The sequence below is a fragment of the Pleurodeles waltl genome, chromosome 4_2, assembly GCF_031143425.1.
Source record: "Pleurodeles waltl isolate 20211129_DDA chromosome 4_2, aPleWal1.hap1.20221129, whole genome shotgun sequence".
Classification (NCBI taxonomy): Eukaryota; Metazoa; Chordata; class Amphibia; order Caudata; family Salamandridae; genus Pleurodeles; species Pleurodeles waltl.
In genome coordinates this window covers 127,271,207-127,291,750 of record NC_090443.1, presented here as the reverse complement: position 1 = coordinate 127,291,750, position 20,544 = coordinate 127,271,207, and the positions used below count along the sequence as shown (strand labels likewise).

General features: G+C 43.9%; 1 protein-coding gene across 1 annotated transcript in view; it reads right to left on the bottom strand.

The window, feature by feature from the left end:
- The window catches only part of SOAT2 (sterol O-acyltransferase 2), a 608,478-nt gene that overhangs the window by 148,283 nt on the left and 439,651 nt on the right, over positions 1-20,544 (bottom strand). Inside the window, exon 9 of the mRNA XM_069230936.1 lies at positions 11,761-11,806. Coding sequence (XP_069087037.1) covers positions 11,761-11,806 — 46 coding nt within the window. The remainder of the gene's footprint in view (positions 1-11,760; positions 11,807-20,544) is intronic.

Genomic DNA, 20,544 nt, shown 5'->3' with positions numbered 1-20,544 from the left:
ACGCCACTAGATCTGCAAATTCCAGGCGCAAGCAGCACATGAGTCGTGACAGATTGCAGCGCCCAACCATTCCGACGTCCTCAAACACCATGGATAATACAGTGGCGGCTGCTGCAGATTCTGATCAATCTCTTTTGACCACGATTCAGCAACAAGCTCAGGAATTGCAACAACTACGCAATGAAAATGCTGCGTTACGACAGGCTTTGGCTCTCCGCACTAGTGATGTTCCGACTATCTCCGCTTCTACCCCTCGTTTCTCCGGCGAACCAACCAAGCTTCGTGAGTTCCTGGATGCATTAACGGTGTACTTCGCCTTCCGACCAACCCAATTCTCCCACGACAGGACCAAGGTGGGTTATCTCATCAGTGCCTTATCCGGTCCAGCCTTGGCCTGGGCAACCCCGATGGTGTCGTCCAATGACCCAGTTTTGTCGGACTATTCCACCTTTGTGAGTCGCTTCAAACAAATGTTCAGTCGACCTGGATTGGAAGCCTCTGCAGAAGAAGCCTTATGCGACATTCACCAAGGCTCACAAGATGTTCTGCAATATATAACCCGTTTTCGTCAGCTAGCAGCAGAGACCACTTGGGTGGAACGTACTCTGGTAACGTTATTTCGCAGAGGACTCAAAGAAGAAATAAAGGATGAACTAGTACATTCTACCAGAGTGGAAGATCTTCGTGGCCTGATGGATCAAGCACTGTCCATCGAATATCGTCTTCAGGAACGGAGGTCGGAGAAGAGAAGGAGTAGAGGGTTCTCCCAGCCAAGTACCTCACGAGCTGGTCTGCAGCGTTCTGAGGAACCTCGCCCTCCTGCTAGAGACATCGAAGGGGAACCCATGCAGGTAGATACTACCCGAGGTCCGCTCTCCGCCAGCGAGCGAGAAGACAGACGCAAGAAAGGGTTGTGCCTGTACTGTGGTTCTGCTGGTCACATAATTCGAAACTGTCCTGTACGTCCGCCCAGGCCATCGGGAAACGCCACTTCCCGTCCTCTGTAAGAAGGGAGGGGACGGGATCTACAGCTATACCTTCCATCAGCTCCTTTAATGACAATACAACCTCCTTGTTCATTTTTCCTGTCTTGTTGCAACTTCCTGACGGTCGTCAAGAAGAGACTATGGCATTACTAGATTGTGGTGCTAGTGGAATATACATGGACCAGACGTGGGCTGCTACTCACCAAGTGCCTACACAATCTAAAGAAGTTCCCGAACAGGTGCACACCGTGGATGGATCCTTATTATCCTCTGGTCCAGTGGACACCACTACCCTGATGTTAAGTTTACAGATCGGAAACCATCAAGAACACATCTCTTTTGATCTTATCACGTCCCCCAACCATACCATTATCCTTGGAATTCCGTGGTTCATCAGACATAATCCATATGTGAACTGGGTAACCCGGACAGTTTCCTTGTCTTCGCAATTTTGTCATGAAAACTGTTTTGCTTCCGACAAGTATTGGTCACCGAAAAGATCTATAGTAACTGAAAGTATTACTGGTTCTTCCATTAATACAGTCCAAGGAGTCCCTGAACACTATTTGGAGTTTCAAGATGTGTTCCAAAAACCATCCAAACCTGTGTTACCTCCACATCGAGACTACGATTGTGCTATTCCCTTAGAACCTGGCACAATCGTTCCTTTTGGGAGGATGTATTCCCTCACGGAACCTGAAAAAGAAGTTCTAAAAGAATATCTGGATGACAATGTCCAGAGTGGTCTTATAGTTCCCTCATCTTCTCCGGCCGGGGCTCCTCTCTTTTTTGTACCCAAGAAGACAAAGGATCTTCGTCCTTGCCTGGACTTTCGAGGTCTGAATAAGATAACCATTAAAGACCGTTATCCTTTGCCTCTCATCAGGGACATTCTAGAAGCAGTTAGAGGGGCTCAACGTTTTACTAAACTTGATCTGCGAGGAGCCTATCACCTTTTACGCATAAAAGAAGGAGATGAGTGGAAGACAGCTTTCAGGACCCCATTTGGTCATTTTGAATACAGAGTTATGCCGTTTGGTCTCACTAATGCCCCCGCAATCTTCCAGAGATTTATGGATTCGGTGTTTTCTGACCTTCTGAACCAGACAGTGGTCATTTACCTAGATGATATTCTGATTTATTCCAGAGATCCTGAACTTCATTCGTCCCATGTGAAACAAGTCCTTCAAAGACTCCGGGCACATCAACTATTTTGCAAACCAGAAAAATGTGAGTTCGACAAGACGGAGGTTAAATACCTGGGTTATCATTTAAGTTCCACCGGCATAGCTATGGACCAAGAAAAAGTACAAGCGATTCTAGACTGGCCTTCTCCTTCTTCTATTAAAGAAACACAATGTTTTTTAGGATTAGCAAACTTTTATCGGCAGTTTATATTGGACTTTGCAAAACAAACTAGCCACATAACACATACCTTAAAGAAGGAGAATTTAACGAAAGGGTTTATCTGGACTAAGGCGGCTGAAACAGCCTTTCAAGGTTTAAAGAAAGCTTTCACACAAGCTCCCATCTTACGGCATCCAGATACCAACAAACAATTTATTGTTGTCACCGACGCTTCTGAAAGAGCCATCGGAGCTGTCTTACTCCAACAACAAGAGGATGATGGTCTTGAACATCCTGTTTTCTATTTGTCTCATATCCTCTCTACAGCAGAACAACATTACTCTGTACTTGAAAGGGAATTATTGGCTTTGAAAACAGCCTGCCTAGAGTGGAGACAGTTTCTGATGGGTTCCAAAGAGCCTTTTGAGGTTAGAACAGACCACCGTAACCTACAATGTTTACGAAATTTTGTGTGCCAGAATAGTCGCCAGGCTCGTTGGGCCTTTTTCTTCAGTCAGTATGATTTTTACGTCACCTATATTCCTGGATCTCAAAACATTCTGGCTGATGCTCTGTCTCGTCGTTATCCAGATTGTACTCCTTCCCCATCTCAGTATCTACTGGAACCTAGTAAGATCATTGGAGTGGCTCAATCTTTTCTGGAGGAAGTACAACTGGAATACACCAAACTATCGGACCACGAAGTAGAGAACCTAAGACCTTTGTTGAATAAGAGACAAGGATTCCATTATTATCAGAACTTGATATTCCTCCCTACTGACAGAGTGAAAGAAAAAGCATTACAAATGTGCCATGATTCACCGGTGGCTGGTCATAGAGGCATCAAGGCCACACAAGAACTTCTCTCACGGTTTTTCTGGTGGCCTACCTGGAAGCAGGATGTTGAAAGATATGTTCAGGCTTGTCCTATTTGTGCTCAAGTCAAGATTCCCCGTACCAGACCTGCAGGATTGCTACAGCCCTTGCCTGTTCCGCCAGCTCCATGGCACACCATCTCTACCGATTTCATGTGTTCGCTCCCACCTTCAGCAGTAAACCGGGTTATCATGGTCACTGTGGATTCCTTTACTAAGATGGCTCATTTCACTGCCCTAAAAAGGCTGCCTACATCTCAAGAACTAAGCCAGATATTTATTGATCATATCTTCCGCCTTCATGGACTTCCACATACCATTATATCTGATAGAGGACCCCAGTACATTTCCCGGTTTTGGAGGTATTTCTGTAAGACACTCAATATCAACAGAGCCCTGTCATCGGGGTTCCATCCACAGACCAATGGACAGACCGAGCGTCTGAACCAAGGACTAGAGCAATACCTTCGCTGTTTTTGCAATTCAACCCAAAGCAACTGGAACACTTATCTCCCTATTGCTGAATTTTCCTACAATAATACTGTCCACAGTGCTTCCAAGGTCACTCCTTTTTTCTGCTCTTATGGTTTTCATCCTACCTCCTTTCCTACTTCTCCTCAATCCACCTCTCCTTTGCCCGCTATTACTCACCTCTCCAAACGACTTTTACAGATCCATAGACTAATTCGATCCAATCTGTTACAAACCAAAAGATATATGAAGAAGGCTGCAGACAAGAAACGTGGAATCACTCCAGACTATCACCCGCAAGATAAAGTCTGTCTCTCATCCAAATTCCTACCCTCACGTCTTTCTCTGAACAAGTTCACACCTCGTTACTACGGACCTTTCCGTATTCTTCAGCTGATCAATCCTGTTACTGTCCGTCTTCGCTTACCTCATACTTGGAAGATTCATCCCGTCTTTCATGTTTCCCAGCTCAAACCTTACCTACCTGACCCTTTCTCTCGTCAGTTTCCTTGTCCTCCTCCTGTGTTGGTGAACGATGTTCCTGAATATGAGGTACAGGAAATCTGTGACTCTCGTCTATTTCACAGACGGCTTCAATATCTGATTCATTGGAAGGGTTATCCTCTCAGTGAATGCTCTTGGGAAGATGCATCTTCTGTTCACGCTCCTCTCCTGATTCAACGATTTCACCGTTTATTTCCTCTCAAACCTGGGCCTTCGGGAGGGGGACCTACTGTCGCGCCGCGTGGTGCGGCGCGAGCCGAATGTTCGGCACAAGCCGGGCGTTCGGCTGGGGCCGCACAGCGCGTTTCTAAAACGCGGCGCGCCCCCAGCCTTTCATGCACTTTTCGAGGCCCCAGGCATTGCATGGGGCCTCGCTCTGTCGTTTTCCACCGCCTTGCTGGGGTCTCCTGACCCCTCTTACCTGTTCTTCTTTCTTGTCCTCTTTCTTTTCTTCTTTCTGGGGTCTTTTTGTTGTACCTTTTTTATGTCTTCTTCCCTTCCCAGGTTACCTTTCTCTTCCCAGCATTCATTGTTCCCTATTCTCTATGGTTTCTATTCTGTTTTGTTCTATGTACCTCTCCCTGTCTAATATGGTGTCCTTTTACTTCCTGTGGGTCACTTCCTGTCTTTTGGTATATAAGGGCTGTGTTTTCTTCATTTCCTTGCGCTGCAACACTTTCTGCTCAGATAGTGTCTTCGCTCCTGATTTCCTCGCCTTTTTGGTTCTGGATTTCATCGCTCTGTGTTTCCTGAATTTTGTTCTTTTTGATTCCTGCTTTTTGTTCTTGTTTTTCAGGAGTCCTCCTGTTTAGAGGTTTTTTCCCCTTTTGTTCTAAGGTTTTTTTTCCCTCTGGCGCTATTTTCTGAAGGCCACGGTCTGTTCTTGGCGTCTCCATCACCTACAGCACTGTGGCTACCAGAAAGAGTCGCCCCTTTTTGGGCCAAAGTCGAACATCGAAGATCCACGCCACTAGATCTGCAAATTCCAGGCGCAAGCAGCACGTGAGTCGTGACATCAGGAGGGCCGCATGCGGCACCGGGCCGTACTTTGAGTATCACTGTGATAGAGGCAATGGTAGCACCCCCCGAAACAATGGTCTCGGCTCCCACTCCCTCCCATCTTACTCTCAGAGCACCTCTGTGAGTGCCATGCCCTCTGCTTCTCCTTCCTCATCCAACAATAATGCTCCCTTGTTTGTTACTGAACTCACAAAAGGCTTAGTAACAGAGAACTGTTGGGACTTGGACTTCAGAATCAAATATTTGGGAACTGTGTTGAACACAGGAAACAAAAAAATGTTTCCTTCATTTGAGAGATTTCTGTTTAGCAATCCTTCATGCTTGTTAGAAAATCAATGTTTAAATGAAAACTAGAGTGATACATATGAGGAGCGTATTTACTTCTTCCACAGCCACTCTCCTCGTTTCAGAGACATCCTACATTTATATTGTTCCTATATGCAGCTGTACATAAGACCTTTCCAGGAATAGCTCAAAGATCAATGGTGTCAAAAGTTTGGGAGGACAAGCTGACATTAACTCCAGCCAAATTCCAATTACTCAGCTGTTGGAGCCCAATGAAGCACACGCTTTAGCCCACAAACAAGCAAAATCCCTTACAGAAAGTAATGCAATACGTTTGGTTGACAGAATGGGGAACACATATAGACCAGTTAAAAAAGCAGGAGTAGCACGACCACACGTTGAATGTGATGGCCCTTCATTAGGATCACAAATAATTTCTACAGTAACAGCGAACACAATGCTAGTAGTGTTGAACTACACAAAAATGATATGCTGCCTCAACAAGGAAGTGGATATAGAATTGAAGAGCCTTTTGGCGGAGAGTTGGGCAGTGTGGGGCTTTCTACACGGCAAAGGATTGCAGTATTCAACAATACCCTTTCCTGGTGACTCCAAATGAGTCAAATTCGAAGACATACAGACGTCTTTAAAACAGGTGAAAATGCAAAATACAGACTCTTAGCATTCTGGTATATAGAATAGAACATCAAGAGGTAATGTCTTCTTAATCTGCAGCTCATCTTTATTTATTCATTTACCACATCTGTCTGCTGCTAACGTTCCTGCGCCAATTAAGGCAAAACTGAATGGAGATGAACATCAGACCTGAACTCCAGAGTTATCATGTCAGTGATTATTTCCGGTAAGAGATTGCATACTGACTAGTCTTCCCTCATTTTGTAATTATTATTAATAGCTTGTAAAGTGAACAATTACCCACAATATGCCCTGGTGGTAGCCAACCAATACTTTCTGCATCCTAACAGATATAATTTGAAATAGCCAAATTAGGCAAATCAATAGGATTTCAGTGCTCTGCGAAATTTTAAAAGGACAGGATTTCTAGAGGCAGTCTATTCCAGGGCTGAGTTGTCACCACAGAGAAGGCCCTACCACCCACATGTGCCCTATGAAACTTTGGTATTATGATCAAATCGGCAGAGGACGAGCAAAGCAGTATGGAAGGACTGTATCTTTTAAATATAAATGAGACATATAGGCGGCTCTAGTTACTAGATAGAGAACTTTCTGAGCCATACAAAGGGCCTACAACTGGCATCTCATTTTGATAGGCAGCCAGTTAAGTTGTGTGAGTGGGGGGAAGACACTGTCCATTTTTCTCCTTCTCACAATCAACCTGGCTGCTGCATTTTATATGAGTTGTAACCTCTGGATGAGGTATTCTGGAAGCCCAACACCAAGTGCATTGCAGTAATCCAGTCTACCTAACACCAGGGTTCTCCCCAGCATCTGTCTGGAATGTTGAGAAATAAATGGAATAATTGTTCCTTATTCTCACAAGCAGGAAGCACGTAGACATCAACTTACTAATGTGCAGAAATTCCGAGCAGAAGTTGCAGGTATCGGGCATTCACCCAAAAAATGGAGCCACCACATAAGAGACCAGATAGAGGAGTTCCCAAAAACCAGGACTTCAGTCTTGTCTGAATTACATCGGGGAAGGAGTTATCATTCATCCAACTGGCCACCGTAGTTATGCATCTCCTGAATTGGTGCTGAAGATGAGTGATATCACTTTCCTTATGGATGGAAATATGAGTGTCATCCACTTTACCAAAGACCTGAAATCCAAAAGAAACAAGCAGGTCTGCCAGAGACCAGCCACATATTTGTTCAAAAGCAAAGGGCGGGGTGTAGGCCCCAGTAGAACACCTCAAATTATTTCTTTAGAGACTGAGCAAAAGGTTGCTATCTGCACTGCCTGCAGTCTATATTCCAGAAAGGATTCAAACCATCTAAGTAGTTTGTCACTCAGAACATATTGGCACATCTATCCAAAAAATAGCATGTGAAACCATGTCAAATGCTGCTGTCAAATCAAGGAGTATAAGTGCTGGATGTTTCCAGGATCATCCGTCTATTATTTATAGCTGCCGTAAGCACGGTTTCTGTGCTAAAGCAGGATTAAAAACCTGATTAGTGCTTATTATACACAGTTTTTCTCACAGTGAAAGACTAACCGCACACTGACTCAACTTTCCAGGATTTTAGCAAAAAGTGGGTGAAGAGAGACCAGACTATAATGGAGTAAATATTTGGATCCAATGTTTCCTTTTTAAAAAGCAGTGTAAATAATGCAGTTTTGCAGAAGGCAGATACTGCCCCACTCTTTAAGTAATTTTTGCACATCTTGCTATTCCATAAAGAACGAAAGTGTGCCATCTCTTCAAAAATCCTGATAGAACAAGGTTTGAGAGGAGAACCTATTCTAATCATAGATATTTCAATTTACATGATATCATGAATCCTGAATATCCTCAGAACCGATATTTAAACATTCTCAAATGGTTTAAAGGCCATTAGCAAGCTCTTCCAAGGACACTGACCTTACAACACTCAACAATGAGCTAGTATCATCTTAAACTCATTACTTTAACAAATCTGGCTCATTATTCACTCACACAAGTATGAAACTGTCATTACTGCTTATAGATGTGACGTTGCCCAGACATCTTGGTCCACAATTCCAGTCATTAAAGATATTTAGTTAAGTCTAAAAAAGGTCTTCCAGAACAGGGGCAGCGCTATTTATCAGTGGAAATTCAATGTTGTTCTTTACAAATAGAATATGCCTTTGATTTCCCTGAACTGTCTTGGAAGCCATTACATTGGCCAGAATGATAAGAAAAACAAATGTCCTTTGTGCTTATGATCCACTTAATAAGAACATTTTCTTTTAGAGAGAATCCTTCTTTACTTTCAGAAGTATTTTCAGTTTTTAGAAATCAATTTATATTGTAGTGCAGGAGCTGTTTCCAGGTGATTGTTAATTCTTAATCAAGCTGTCCTCACTTTTTAAAGCTTGCTGGATTGGAGTGTGATGGAGCTTCTTTCTCTTTGTGACTTTGTATTGGTAGGATGGTAAAAAAAAGGGTCAATGTGGAATGGAAACGGCCTCATTTCGCAATTGGTGATGAGTTTCCCATTGAAAGAAAAAGTAATTCATGGATTATCCAATGAGTAATGTAGCTTGCCAAGGCAGCCCAGGTAGTGATATGATGCCTAGTGTGATGTGCCTTCACCCTGAGGTGCTGTCTAGTAGCTGCATTCTAAATTCTTTTTACTTCTTACTATTAATGGGGGCTCCAGGTTATAGTCCTGTCGCTTTGTCAAGCTTGACTCATGGTGGCCTGAACTTTTTAAGAGAAGCCAAAGTGTGAGAAAGTGTACCAAATTTATCTCTTGTAGGAACGTCTTTTAAATAATTGATTTGCACGTGGCATAACCTAGAGTCCATCATCAACCCAATGTTCTTCATAGTTCTTCACTTTCGCTGAGCAAGATGGCAAGCCCTAATTCTTAATGCCAAATGGCTGAGGCCTTATAGTTGGTGTATTAGCTGCATACTAGTTTCTCATTTTTTTAGGTAATGAATTGGAGATGTTTGACTAGCATCATCCAGGTGGCAGTTGCTTATAGGCATTGTCTGATAACAGGAGGCAAGGTTCAATGGAATTTAAAGCTCAAGTAAGATTTCCCTTGAAAACACAAGCTGTGAATTTGCACGGTTCTGGGGAGATCGGAGGAAGAAGGTTGATTAGAAATCTTTTGAGGAGGTAGTAGAGTAGTGAATCATATCACAGATGAGTAAGAAATCAAGTAGGAATATGGTTAATCCATCCTACAATAGTTTTGGCATTGACAAATGTGGCTATCACTCTTCTGCACCATAGCCTGAGAGGAACTTGATTGCTATTTTCTTTATTTAATGCTGATATTTGAGTAACATATATAAAAATGGGATGTATGTAATGCTAAATTTAATCCCAGCCATTGATAATTACCCAGGCAACATCATAGTTCATCATCATTTTGCACACCATGACCACTCAGTTTGTACCATGCTATATGCACATCACTTTCGACCCTGGTCAAATCAGAACAGTCCAACCAAATTGCCAGCCCAGGTCCTCCATGAACCAGAACACAAGCACTCCAAGGCTAGTTTTGCCCTGATTGGGGCTCTTCAATCAGGTCTAGCTTGGTTCCAGTGGTGCAGTGAGCAAGGGACCCACACATTTAGGGTGCCACACGGAAGTATACGAAAATAGGATGGATGGAAAGCTTGAAATAATATCAGCCACAGTTAATTACTCATTCACATTACAGTTCATCGTTGTTTTGCACACCATGTCACCTCAGTTTTGAGCCAGCCATATGCAAATCAATCTTGACTCTAACATTTGATTATCTTCCTACGCTTGCTCCAACCAAGTCTTGCCCATAGCATCAACTATCTTCTCGCCTCACCCACCTTCTGACTCACTCACTTCCCTCTTTCTGTCTCTGACTGTGCAGCACTTTGCTCCTCCAAGTTCACTAACATTACAACCTCCGTAATACAACAAAAATATCCGTCCTCTCTCCAATGTCTTCAGCAGAATGTTTTGAAAACAGTTTAATAACGTTTACCCCCTCCTGTGCATCATTCGGCTCTTTCAACCCGAAAATCATTAAACGTATTGCTTTCTGTTCTTTTCCCGTAGTCTAACATCACTCTTCAGTTATTTTCTGAGCTCAAGTATTCACCATCAGTGATTTATATTTAACAGTGTACTCTTTTACTCAAAAAATTCACAGTCGATTCATCCAGCTCGGCAAACCATCGCTCAGTCTCACAGCTCTTGTTTCTAAAATCTTGCTACATCTCCTTAGCACCTTCTTAAAAGGGAGTTAAGGCGCACTTAAGGTGCCACTTCACTATTTGCTAAAATATAATTGGGGTTGAAATAGTAGATCTTACCTTGCTCTATGTGCGGTGTCTCCGTCTGTATGTTATTACACTAGGTATAACACACACTGAATTCTTTTTGCATTTAATAGCAAGTGTTTATTACTGCCCGACTGAACAGATTGTATACACCTTAGAATGAATAACAAAGGACTAGGCAAAAATCTTCAAAGATCCAGACTGATGCTTTGCAAGTTAGTGCAGTCGTTTGTTGCGGGTGCATTGCCCATTGTTATTGTATCTTGTGACTTGCAAGTTAGTCAGTGAATTCTGCAATAGAAACATTAATCCATTGAACTGTCCTCCAAGAACACGTTTGTAAACGATGATTATCTAGATGCCGACTTCTTACTACAACAACCTGTCTGCGTCGTAAGGATGACTGCAACTGCAAGAGGCCACTGGTCACACCATGACCCACTACCGAACCACAAGAACGACGGGGTGACACGGTGCGGGAGAGCTTCAGGAAAGTCGGCGTGGTCGTTCGAGACTTCGAGTTTGAGCCCCAATTACTTGCCAGCCCCCTGCACCACCAGAGATCACAAGTGTGCAACTCCAGTGGGGGGGGGGGGGGTGGGGGGGAGGGGAGGAGGGAGGGGGGGGATTGTGGGGGGGGGCAGGGAGAGAAAGCGACTGAGTCTTGCTAGCGGGTTCTCGCTATGTGAGAAGGCAGTCTGGCTTAGTAGGGCACTCTGACCTCTGCCGCTGCGCTCTGAATTATAGGGGTTATCGATACACTATGAGTAACAGGCAGGAGTCAGCGCCCCCTCGTGATATTTTAAGTCACTCAGTGTACTGGCTACCCTGGGCTTTGCTCTTCCTGCATGTCGCAGGCCAGGAAAGCAAATTACTATCTAGTAATTAGGTGATCATCGACCCCTGATTTGTCTGGGAAATTATTGGGGGAGGTGGTCCACCCCATAGGACAATCAAGGTACTCCCCACATTCTCTGAAGCAAATTAAATTCATACTAATTCTGGAAAAGCTAAACTTCAGAACGAATCAGGTGCTCGGCCTATATTTTTGTGGCGTGTGGCAAACTTTTGGAAAGGAAATCCATCTTTTGCCCACACGTTGCTTACTTTTGCGCAGATCTTAACCGAGAATTACGCAGACGGTACCTAACACAGTGATGTCAAGTGCCGGTTCTAATGCACCACCCAAGTTAAAAGACCCCCTTTCAACCTAACATGCACGCAATAAAACATAATATAAATACATATAGACAAAATCAATTATAGAATACGTTTATTGTTTGTGCTTGATGATCACCCTCCCTCTTGTTTGCAGCCTTACCTGCCCAAGGTTTTTGGCCACGTATTTCCACCTGATGTACGGCGTTCTGGAAAGAGAAACAGAGCGCATATGTGATAACCACTTACTAACTGGGTCAGTTCTGAACAATTACACTGTAATTAGGGATGCCCATCCCACGCACGCACACATTCTATAATAACAAACTTTTCTCATTGTGACAATGTGATTTGCATAATACATAATGCGTTGAAGTTGGTAGTATATTGTGATAATCACTTGGGCAAAGTTGAAAAGGATGTTATCATGGTACTAATGGGATTAATATGAAATTATAGCTATTAGTATGGATTCTACTGGCAACAATGATATTTTGTGTGCATTCTTATGCCTGGGGTAGATCTAGGGCAGGGCCGTAGACCGAACATTTTGTTACAACCACTGAGCTGTAACAAACTGTAGTGTAAACCCTGTATCTTCTGCAGTGTGCTCTATTGGTGAAAACCGTTGTTATTGAAAATATAGAAAGAGAGGGCCCATTTTTGCTAAAGCAAGAGTTGGGAGGAAAATGTGCAGAATCATATATGCTCAGAGAGGAATACAGGCCCCGAGTGCTCATGGCATCTAAGTAAAAGGCCAGTGCTGGAGACAGAGAAGAGAGACAAAGGCATAGTTATCCACAAAGCAGCTACACGTAGAAAGGCCTAGAAGCTTGCAATAATATAGTTACAGGAAAGGCACGCATTTCAAATCCACGTTAATGAGGAAAGGGAGTTTCTGGACAGGAATGTAAAAGCTTTGATGCTAGAAGGTCAGCAGCTGTGTGAGGGAGGCCAGACAGTCGGGGAGGGCTCCAAGCCTGGAGTTAGGAAAGGTGGAGCTACAGACAGCCTTAGAACCTGAGATAAAAGGTATTGCTGTTTTTCACTAAATGTGCACGTGATAGATATGTACACCTTCGCTTTTATGCAAATGTGTAATTAGACACTTTCTCATGAGAAATGCGGCTTTATGCTGACGAAAGCAGTGACACAATGTACCACATGAGCGCTTAAATCAAAATGCATGACAAGTGATAAGATGCATTCAAGGTAGCAAAAGTATATAAAAAGGGCTGCTTGAGTTGATGATTTTGTGAACAGTTTCAGACTTAGAGCTGTGCTGTCCTCCCGGCCGTTATTCATAAATGCTCATATTACTTGCCAAACTGAATCCTGTCTTTCTTTATTCGTGACCTGCCAACAACATTTGGCGCAGCCGAGCCAGGAGCCCTCCTTCTCTTCTCCAGACGCAGCTGAAGGAAAATCTGTCTGTACTGCTTGAATAGAACACTGAGCGCAACATAAACAGGTGAGATTACACCTGCCTATTCAACCAGGCAGTCGGGGATTCCAAATGTTGCAGTCCTAAAGGGGTAAAGAGAGGTCGGGCTTGTACCTTATTATTTTTAATTGCATGATTCTTTTTGGCAACTATAATATGACAAAATGCATGCATGATTTAGGTGGGGTTTAAATGTTTTAATGCAATATTATGCTGTGTGCTAAAAAATAAATTGTGATTTCCCGGTTAGACCGGAAGACTAGCCAGGGGGTTAAAGCAATGTTTTGATGGTATGTTATTCTACACTGTGATTCCCTGGTCAGACCAGAAGACTAGCTGGTGTAATAGATAGTACTGCATTACCCAGGGGGCAGCCCCTGGACGACAGTTGTGCATTACCCAGGGGGCAGCCCCTGGATGAGAGCTTTGTATTACCCAGGGGGGTAGCCCCTGGAAGACATTAGAGTATTACCCAGGGGGTAGCCCCTGGAAGACTTTAGAGTATTACCCAGGGGGGTAGCCCCTGGAAGACTTTAGAGTATTACCCAGGGGGGTAGCCCCTGGAAGACAATTAGAGTATTACCCAGGGGGGTAGCCCCTGGAAGACTTTAGAGTATTACCCAGGGGGGTAGCCCCTGGAAGACTTTAGAGTATTACCCAGGGGGGTAGCCCCTGGAAGACTTTAGAGTATTACACAGGGGGATAGCCCCTGGAAGACTTTAGAGTATTACCCAGGGGGGTAGCCCCTGGAAGACATCAGAGTATTACCCAGGGGGGTAGCCCCTGGAAGACATCAAAGTATTACCCAGGGGGGTAGGCCCTGGATGACAGTAGTGTATTACCCAGGGGGGTAGCCCCTGGATGACAGTAGAGTATTACCCAGGGGGGTAGCCCCTGGAAGACATCAGAGTATTACCCAGGGGGGTAGCCCCTGGAAGACATTAGAGCATTACCCAGGGGGGTAGCCCCTGGAAGGCATCAGGGTATTACCCAGGGGGGCAGCCCCTGGATGACAGTAGTGTATTACCCAGGGGGGTAGCCCCTGGATGACAACAGTGTATTACCCAGGGGGCAGCCCCTGGATGACAACAGTGTATTACCCAGGGGGCAGCCCTGGACGAAAGTAGTGCATTACCTAGGGGACAGCCCCTGGAAGAGACATTCATTTGGGAATGCCTAACAGATATTCCGGTTAGAACAGAGGGGTTAGAGTAGGAAATAGTGAAGTGGACCGAGTAAAAAGTGTGAACATTTTGCTCTGATTGAGTCACACGCCCGGTTCACCAGATTCCCAGATTTACTAACCTCTGGAAGGCGTTTTTGAGGGGAAGCGACCAGGGCTGAAATATTAGTGAGAGTCTGAGTACAGTCAGACCCCTGGTTGCAGACCTGCAAAGCGCAATAGGGACTAGTGAATGCGTTTTATGAGTAATGAGTAAAAAAGAGGATAAAAATAATAATACTGTGTTTTCCAATCATAAAGGTCAGGTTATAGAGAAGTGGCAGGTGTCCCCTCCAGTTGTCACGCAGTCAGATATAAGTGAAGAGGAGAGGGTGCGAGATCTCTGCCATATTTTTGACATCCCAATAGACACCCTTAAAGAGTTCAGTGAAGGGGCAGTAATTAGTGAAAATAAAAATGCAGGAGGCCCGAATAAATAACACCAAAGCAAGTAAAACTTTTTAATAAATCCCTATGAGTGAGGCTAATAATTCTCTGTGGCAAGAAACAGATACACTTGAGCTAAAATTAGTATTTAAGTGGGCTCACGGTCAACCCCCATGCCCATGCAACACCCCGAGGTTTGAAATTATAACCCAATCACCCCTTGTATTAGAGGCTCTTCTTGATGCATTCCTCACAGATATTCGTAATTTCACTACTTTAAATAATGAATGGCTCAACGCACCCCCGAGCACCACAAATACTCATCTACATACATGACAACGTGATAACACGCATTGCTTCAGCTACTAATCCACTTAGACCACCCATAAATTCACCTGCCCCAGACATCACCATAGAAGAAGTGTTACACAGACTAGCGATAAGCATGGCTGATGTCCACAGATACGGTCTTACAACAATATATGTGGAGTCTGGTAATACTGAGTAGGACTGACTTTACACAATAATGTTGTGAGTTAGTGACAGTGGTATAGTTAAAATACGCACAAGATAACAGACAGGGAAAAAAGAGCGCATCAGTTACGCTCCTAGAGGTACGCATAGGAAAACATTCGTCCTATGGGGATCATGGATACCCCTTTGGACCATATGATGAAAACTTTCGCTTCAGACAAGGGAAGAATACTAAAATATTGCAAACAGTGGCATAAAGGGCCGCAGCGAAGTTGGTGCAACAGAAGCTTAAGAAGCCAAGCACAGAAGGGGCACTCGTGACTGTACCACCAATGTCCGTCACTATGCCAGTACAGGTGCAGACACCAGGGGGACAACCGGTAAGTGACATAAAGAAAGGACAGGGAGGAGGATGACACCAGACAGAGTACAGAGTATTAGGAATATGTCTAAGCCCACAACCACTAAACAGATGCAGAAGTTTTTAGGACTCTGCAATTATGTGAGACAGTGGATATTTGATTATGCCACCCTAACTGCACCACTTCTCACTGCCTTAAAAGAGTCCCACGCAAACGCAAATAAAGTAGACTGGACCGATGACAGGGAAACAGCCTTCCTGGAGCTAAAAGAAGTAATTACAAATGCTCCAGTGTTAGCCACACCTGATTACAAAAAACCTTTCTACCTCTTTTGTCATGGAAATGGAATAACAATGACAGCAGTACTGACTCAAAAGACATCTATGGGACAAACCAATTGCCTACTACAGTGGGCTGCTAGATCCCGTCATGAAAGGGCATTACCCATGTGAACAAGCGCTGGCAGCAGCAGCCTTTGCAGTTCAAAAGAGTGCCACCATAGTGATGGGATCACCTTTAACACTGTATGTAGAGCATGCGGTATTTGCCATTTTACAGAAAAGCAAAAGCACTCTTACAACTCAGAGAGTATCTGGATACAAAGTAATCCTGTCAATACCATCCTTGCAAGTGGTACGGTGTCACACAGTTAATCCAGCAAAAAATGTTGCGCACCCAGTTTCTGAGGACGAGCAGGTACATGACTGTGCTACTTACACCCCAGAGGAAGAGAGCGAGATAAGAGAGGACCCCATCCCTGGGAGCATGTTACTCTTTGTTGATGGGTCCTCTTTCATAGATCAGGAGACTGGGATTCGACATTCAGGAGCAGCTGTTGTTAGAGCAGAGCAGCAGGGATCTTCTGACACCCTACAAATAGTGAGCCAGATACCCCTTCCATCCCATTACTCAGCACAAGCTGCAGAGTTAGTGGCCACCATAGAAGCACTACAGCACGCTGAAGGACTAGAGGTCACCATTTATTCAGATTCAGAATATGTCACCACCACCGTGCATTCTAGTATTCGCCGGTGGGAAAGGAGGGGGTTTCTCAAATCTGATGGATCCCCTGTAATGCATAAAGATCTATTAGAGCAATTGATAAAAGCCTTAGCACTGCCATGTAAGGTAGCAGTTATAAAATGTGCAGCACACACCAATCAGCAAGACCTCATCTCCAGAGGAAACGCCTTGGCAGACTGGGAAGCAAAAGAAGCAGCTAAAACGTCTCCAAACTTCAGTGAACAAGATGAACACACGTTAGGGATGATGATAAACAGACAACAGAGTGTTACTGAGTTACCACCCCCATACACTGAGACAGCACGATTGCACTTACGCGAATTGCAAGAACAAGCACTACCTCATGAAAGGGAGCTGTGGGAGCAGCGAGGGTGTATACAGTCACCAACAGATTTTATCTATAGACAAGAAATTACAGGCAAACCAGTGATGCCTCAAGCCCTGCTATATATTGCCCTTGAGCAACTACACCTTCCTGCACACACTGCCAAAGAATACCTCCTTGCCACATTACAGACAGACTGGTTCATTCCGCAGTTATCTGAAATGATTACGATGTACATTGCAGAATGCACGGTATGCCAACAATACAGTCCAAGACCTACATTAAAAGTAATTACATCAGCTATACCGCGTCCAACAGGTCCATTTAAAAATTTGCACCTAGATTTTGTTGACATGATTGAAAGATGTAATAACTACAGATACCTTATTGTAGTAGTCTGCCCCTTTTCAAGGTGGATTGAAGCAGGACCATGTGTACATAATGATGCCAAAGCTGCAGCTAATATTTTGATACGAGAGGTCATACCTAGGTGGGGAATCGCAGAAGCAATACGTTCAGATAACGGCACCCATTTTGTTAATGCCATGTTTCAGCACATCTGCACCTCTTTAGGAATAAAACATAAATTGTCATCTGTTTATCATCCCCAAAGTAATGGTATTGTGGAACGCCTTAACGGCCTGTTGAAGAACAAAATCAGTAAATTATGTGTCACCATGAACAAAAATTGGCTGTACTGCCTTCCCCTAGCCTTATATGCCCTTAGAAACCAACCAGGAAGTGACCATCACTTGACCCCTCACCAGATAGTAACAGGATGGCCTATGCCAACTCCCTTAACAATAGCTCGACAGCGAACAGATGCTCAAAAGACAGCTGAAGTCCTAGGACAGGAAATGAGTAGCTATCTATCTCAGTTATTGAAGTCTGTCAAGTTCTTCTCTAAACAGGTGGCACGACAAGAGAAGTGCACCAACGCAGCCCAGCAGACCAGTCCAATATCCGTGGGCCAGCAAGTGTACATCCGCAATTTTGTGCGACGATGGAAAGACAGCAAGTTCGAGGGCCCTTACTTAGTGACCCAGAGCACCCCCACAGCGGTGAAGGTGGAGGGCAGGAAGCCATGGATACACCTATCAGACGTTCGATTGTCCCCAGTTTCATGTCATACATCATCATCTTCACAGGAACATTTACAGCAAGACAAAGACAAAGACGAAGGACAGCGTCCTTCCTAAAGAGACCAGCAGAACATCTACTCGACACTACTAATGGACAGTTATGTATTTCGATTTTGTTTTTCTGGTCATGCTTTGTTATGTTAGCAATTACCTTTCAATGGTATCTTAGTCCACGCATGGCAATGTGTCAGTATACTAAGCGCTTACAGAGAGAAGTATATAAATATGAAAATATATCTCACAATATTCATACTAGCTTATTAGACAATGTATGGTATCAGCACATGACAGAGATAGGCATGCAGACTACTAATGAATCATGTTTTGTTTGTTCTTTGATTCCACATGCTAGTGACACAGATAGGCTACATTAATCAAAAGAAGTATTTCCAAATATTACTCGATGTTTATTGCACTTGTACCTTTGTAGGATGAGAGCACGAATGCAGCCCTTACAGATAAGACAGGGAGCATTTCTAGTAAACACCACACAATATGAGGAGGAATTAGCCGATATAACAAATGTCTTGACAGATTGCAAAGAATTAGTGGTGAAATTAGGGAGGATGGCTGAGACGGGAATAATGAAATATAAAAGTAGGAATTGGAAGAATAAAATAATAGAACAGGGATTCCTGGGAATATCAAGATCTACACTTTTCTGCAAGAATTATTCAGTTTCACCCATGCCCCAAGATTGTCAGGAAAGACCATATTTTCGAGTAAATGGATCAGTGTATGTTCATGGTCAGTGGTACCACGGTGCAACATTTGGATGTAGAGCTCTCTCTCTCTGGAAGGGAAACCAGACTGATAATAGCACCCAGAAGAAGTGCCAGGCTATATGGGATGAAAATATATCTAGATTAACTTGGGTGGAAACACCAACAACTCTCCGAGCAGGCAGAACACCAATTGTTTTCTTTTTATGTTTCAGAGGGAATGGAACAGTCCCTGTGGGAAGGAACATCAATTGCATCACCACCGAGTACAATGCTGATATGCAATGGGGCACCTCCAGTCTGATGGACTATTATTGGCAATGCGGAGAATGGCTGCATTTGCGACTTCCTTCCGGATGGAAAGGTCTCTATTCCTTAGTAACTGTGCACACCCCCTCCCTGGTGATTCCAGGGGTGGACATCTCAAAGTCATATGATCACCCCATGAGCCGTCCAACGACTTTATTGCGTCATCGAAAAAAGAGATATGCAGAATACATGGGTACTACAACCTGGGAAGACATTCCACAAGAGCACAGGTTGTTTAATGATGCCTAATTGTTCTTTGGGAGCATCTTTCCCTTCGTTCAAACAAAGGCCACGGCCCGCTGGCTGCAGATAACACGATGGGAACTGATGAAGACAATCAATGCAACTGAAGATGGATTCAATGCAGTCAAGGAAGAGATGCGGGCTGTGAGAGTGATGCTTATGCAACATAGGTATGTGCTAGACTTGATGACGGCCATGGAGGGTGGGGTCTGTGCCAAGATCGGAACTGCCTGTTTTACATGCCAACGATGCAGACAATGGAACAATCACAGAGGCCAAACAGACTCTACATAACTTGCGGAAGAAGATGGCAGACGAGGGTGGTGCCCCCAATGAATGGTTTTCAGGGTGGTTTGCATGGATACTATCCTGTTATCAGGACTGATTAAGGGGTTATTCCCGATACTTGTGGTGATGTTATTGATGTTCTGTACCTTTCAGTTAGTGGTAGGATGCTGCAAGAAGGTTAGCCAGAAGATAGGTGGGATGTTCACTAGTAGGGTAGCCAGGGACGTAAAGGAGGATGAAGATCACGTATATATCCAAATGAATGAATGTAGTAGAGAGGGTGTAATAGTAGTTGAAAGTTCAACTAAAGGGGGGAATGTTATTGAAAATATAGAAAGAGAGGGCCCATTTTTGCTAAAGCAAGAGTTGGGAGGAAAATGTGCAGAATCATATATGCTCAGAGAGGAATACAGGCCCGAGTGCTCATGGAATCTAAGTAAAAGGCCAGTGCAGGAGACAGAGAAGAGAGACAAAGGCATAGTTATCCACAAAGCAGCTACACGTAGAAAGGCCTAGAAGCTTGCAATAATATAGTTACAGGAAATGCACGCATTTCAAATCCACGTTAATGAGGAAAGGGAGTTTCTGGACAGGAATGTAAATGTTTTGATGCTAGAAGGTCAGCAGCTGTGTGGGGGAGGCCAGACAGTCGGGGAGGGCTCCAAGCCTGGAGTTAGGAAAGGTGGAGCTACAGACAGCCTTAGAACGTGAGATAAAAGGTATTGCTGTTTTTCACTAAATGTGCACGTGATAGATATGTAACCTTCGCTTTTCTCCAAATGTGTAATTAGACACTTTCTCATGAGAAATGCGGCTTTATGCTGATGAAAGCAGTGACACAATGTACCACGTGAGTGCTTAAATCAAAATGCATGACAAGTGATAAGATGCATTCAAGGTAGCAAAAGTATATAAAAAGGGCTGCTTGAGTTGATGATTTTGAGAACAGTTTCAGACTTAGAGCTGTGCTGTCCTCCCGGCCGTTATTCATAAATGCTCATATTAC